This window comes from Triticum dicoccoides, chromosome 6A, assembly GCF_002162155.2.
Source record: "Triticum dicoccoides isolate Atlit2015 ecotype Zavitan chromosome 6A, WEW_v2.0, whole genome shotgun sequence".
NCBI classification, from domain to species: Eukaryota; Viridiplantae; Streptophyta; class Magnoliopsida; order Poales; family Poaceae; genus Triticum; species Triticum dicoccoides.
The window spans coordinates 32540179-32542002 of record NC_041390.1 but is presented as its reverse complement, the minus strand read 5'-3'; the positions used below and the strand labels follow the sequence as shown (position 1 = coordinate 32542002).

General features: G+C 62.9%; 1 protein-coding gene across 1 annotated transcript; it reads right to left on the bottom strand.

Annotated features, from left to right (window-relative positions):
• Positions 1-293: 293 nt before the first annotated feature.
• On the bottom strand, positions 294-1459 carry LOC119314375 (cytochrome P450 76M5-like). The gene is made up of 2 exons (XM_037589094.1): positions 1148-1459; positions 294-1106 (listed from the first exon to the last, which is right to left on the bottom strand). Exons 1-2 carry the CDS (start codon positions 1408-1410, stop codon positions 392-394), a joined length of 978 nt encoding a protein of 325 aa, XP_037444991.1. The 5' UTR covers positions 1411-1459; the 3' UTR covers positions 294-391.
• Positions 1460-1824: the final 365 nt, after the last annotated feature.

Genomic DNA, 1824 nt, shown 5'->3' with positions numbered 1-1824 from the left:
CGTTGGGGGATCAATCATAATACTATAGTTAACCGCACCAATGAATTTTGATGAAGAAAGTTACTCCCTCTTCCCATAATATAAAAACATTTTTCAAGCTTTGTTAGTTTGAAAAACGTTCTTGTATTATGAAAACGGAGGGAGTAGAGAATAACACACTCCACCAAATCTTTTAAGATCTAGCGCGATGTGATGTGCTATTATAACCAACCCATCGATGAGGCAGTGGCGAATGGCAGGCAATCCAAAGCGAAGCGGCCACACATGACCGACGCGGCGCCTAAGGAATCAGGAATGTCTGGCTACTGAATTTTCATGAATAGCTAGTGTAGATAAACCGGGTGCATCTCGTCCGCACGATTACAAGATAGTAGGATTGCATGCATGATAGCTAGGTGACCGCGACGGGGACGGCCCTGAGGGGCACGGCGAGCGTGTTCACCGTGGTGAACTGCTCCGTCACGTCCAGCTCGTCGACTGCCACGCCGTCCGGGAGCCGCCACTCGAACGCCTGCAGCAGCAACGCCACCACGAACGGCACGACCCGCTCCGCCATCGGCAGGCCAGGGCACAGCCGCCGCCCGGACCCGAACGGGATGAACTCGTAGTCCTTGCCCCGGAACTCCACCGCCATATCCAGAAACCTCTCTGGCACGAACTCGTCGGGCCTCTCCCACGCCGCCGGGTCCCGCATGATCGCCCACACGTTGAAGATCACCGTTGCGCCTCTGGGCATGGCGAAGCCGCCGATCTCCTTGCCGTCCTCCGCGGCCTGGTGCGGCAGCATGATCGGCGCCACGGGGTGCAGCCGCATCACCTCCTTCACCACGGCCTGCAGGTACGGCAGGCTCGCCGCGTCAGGCTCCTCGAGGGTGTCCGTGTCGACCTTGCCGCCGAGGACGTCCTCCATCTCCGCGCGCGCCTTGGCCATGGTGCGCGGGTGCCGGAGCAGCTCGGCCATCGCCCACTCCACCGTGATGGCCATCGTGTCGGTCCCGGCCGCGAACACATCGAACAGTATCACCGTCACCTTGTCGCGACCGATCTTGCCTGCGGAAACGAGCTCCAGCAGCGAGTCCAGGAAGTCGCCGTGCGCGTGCTCGCCCGTGGACGACGGTCTATAATTCCGTCAAGTATGCTAAAGACCTTGTGGTAGCTTGCCCCCGCCCAGCGACGCCAGCCCTGCAGGTCCAGCGGCCGGAGGAAAGGGAAGATGTCGGAGATGTTGGGCTTGCCGAGCGTGGCGATGATGTCCTCCACGACCTCCCGCAGCTCACTCGCGGACTCTCCGCCCATGTCCACCACGTCGACGGAGAAGAAGGCGCTGGACACGAGGTTCAGCACACCGCCGTACACGGCCTCGCCGACGTCCACCTCCTCCCCCGTGCGGCGGCGGAAGTAGCCCACCATGTCGTGCACCTTGCGCTCGCGCACGCCGCGCGCGGCGGCGAGGCCACGCGGGGAGAATATGTGCGAGGCGATGATGCCGCGCAGGGTCTTCCAGAGCGGGTCGGAGCTGGGCAGCCAGATCATGGACCGGCCGGAGTTACCGACCGCGTTGGCCGCGTCCGGGACGGGGCGCGCGGCCAGGTGGCGGTCGTACCTGGTGAAGCCCTCCCGCGTAGCATCACGCGAGGAGACCACCATGGTGGTGACCAGGCCCAGCTTGAGCTTCATGACGGGGCCGTGGGCACGGGCCAGGTGCGCCAGCGTGTGGTGCAGGTTGCCGCCTAGATCGGGCAGGTTGCCGAGGACCTGGAGCGGCTTCGGGCCCGGAGGCGGCCGTCCCCCGGTGCCCCCGAAAAAACCAAACGCACACCCTGA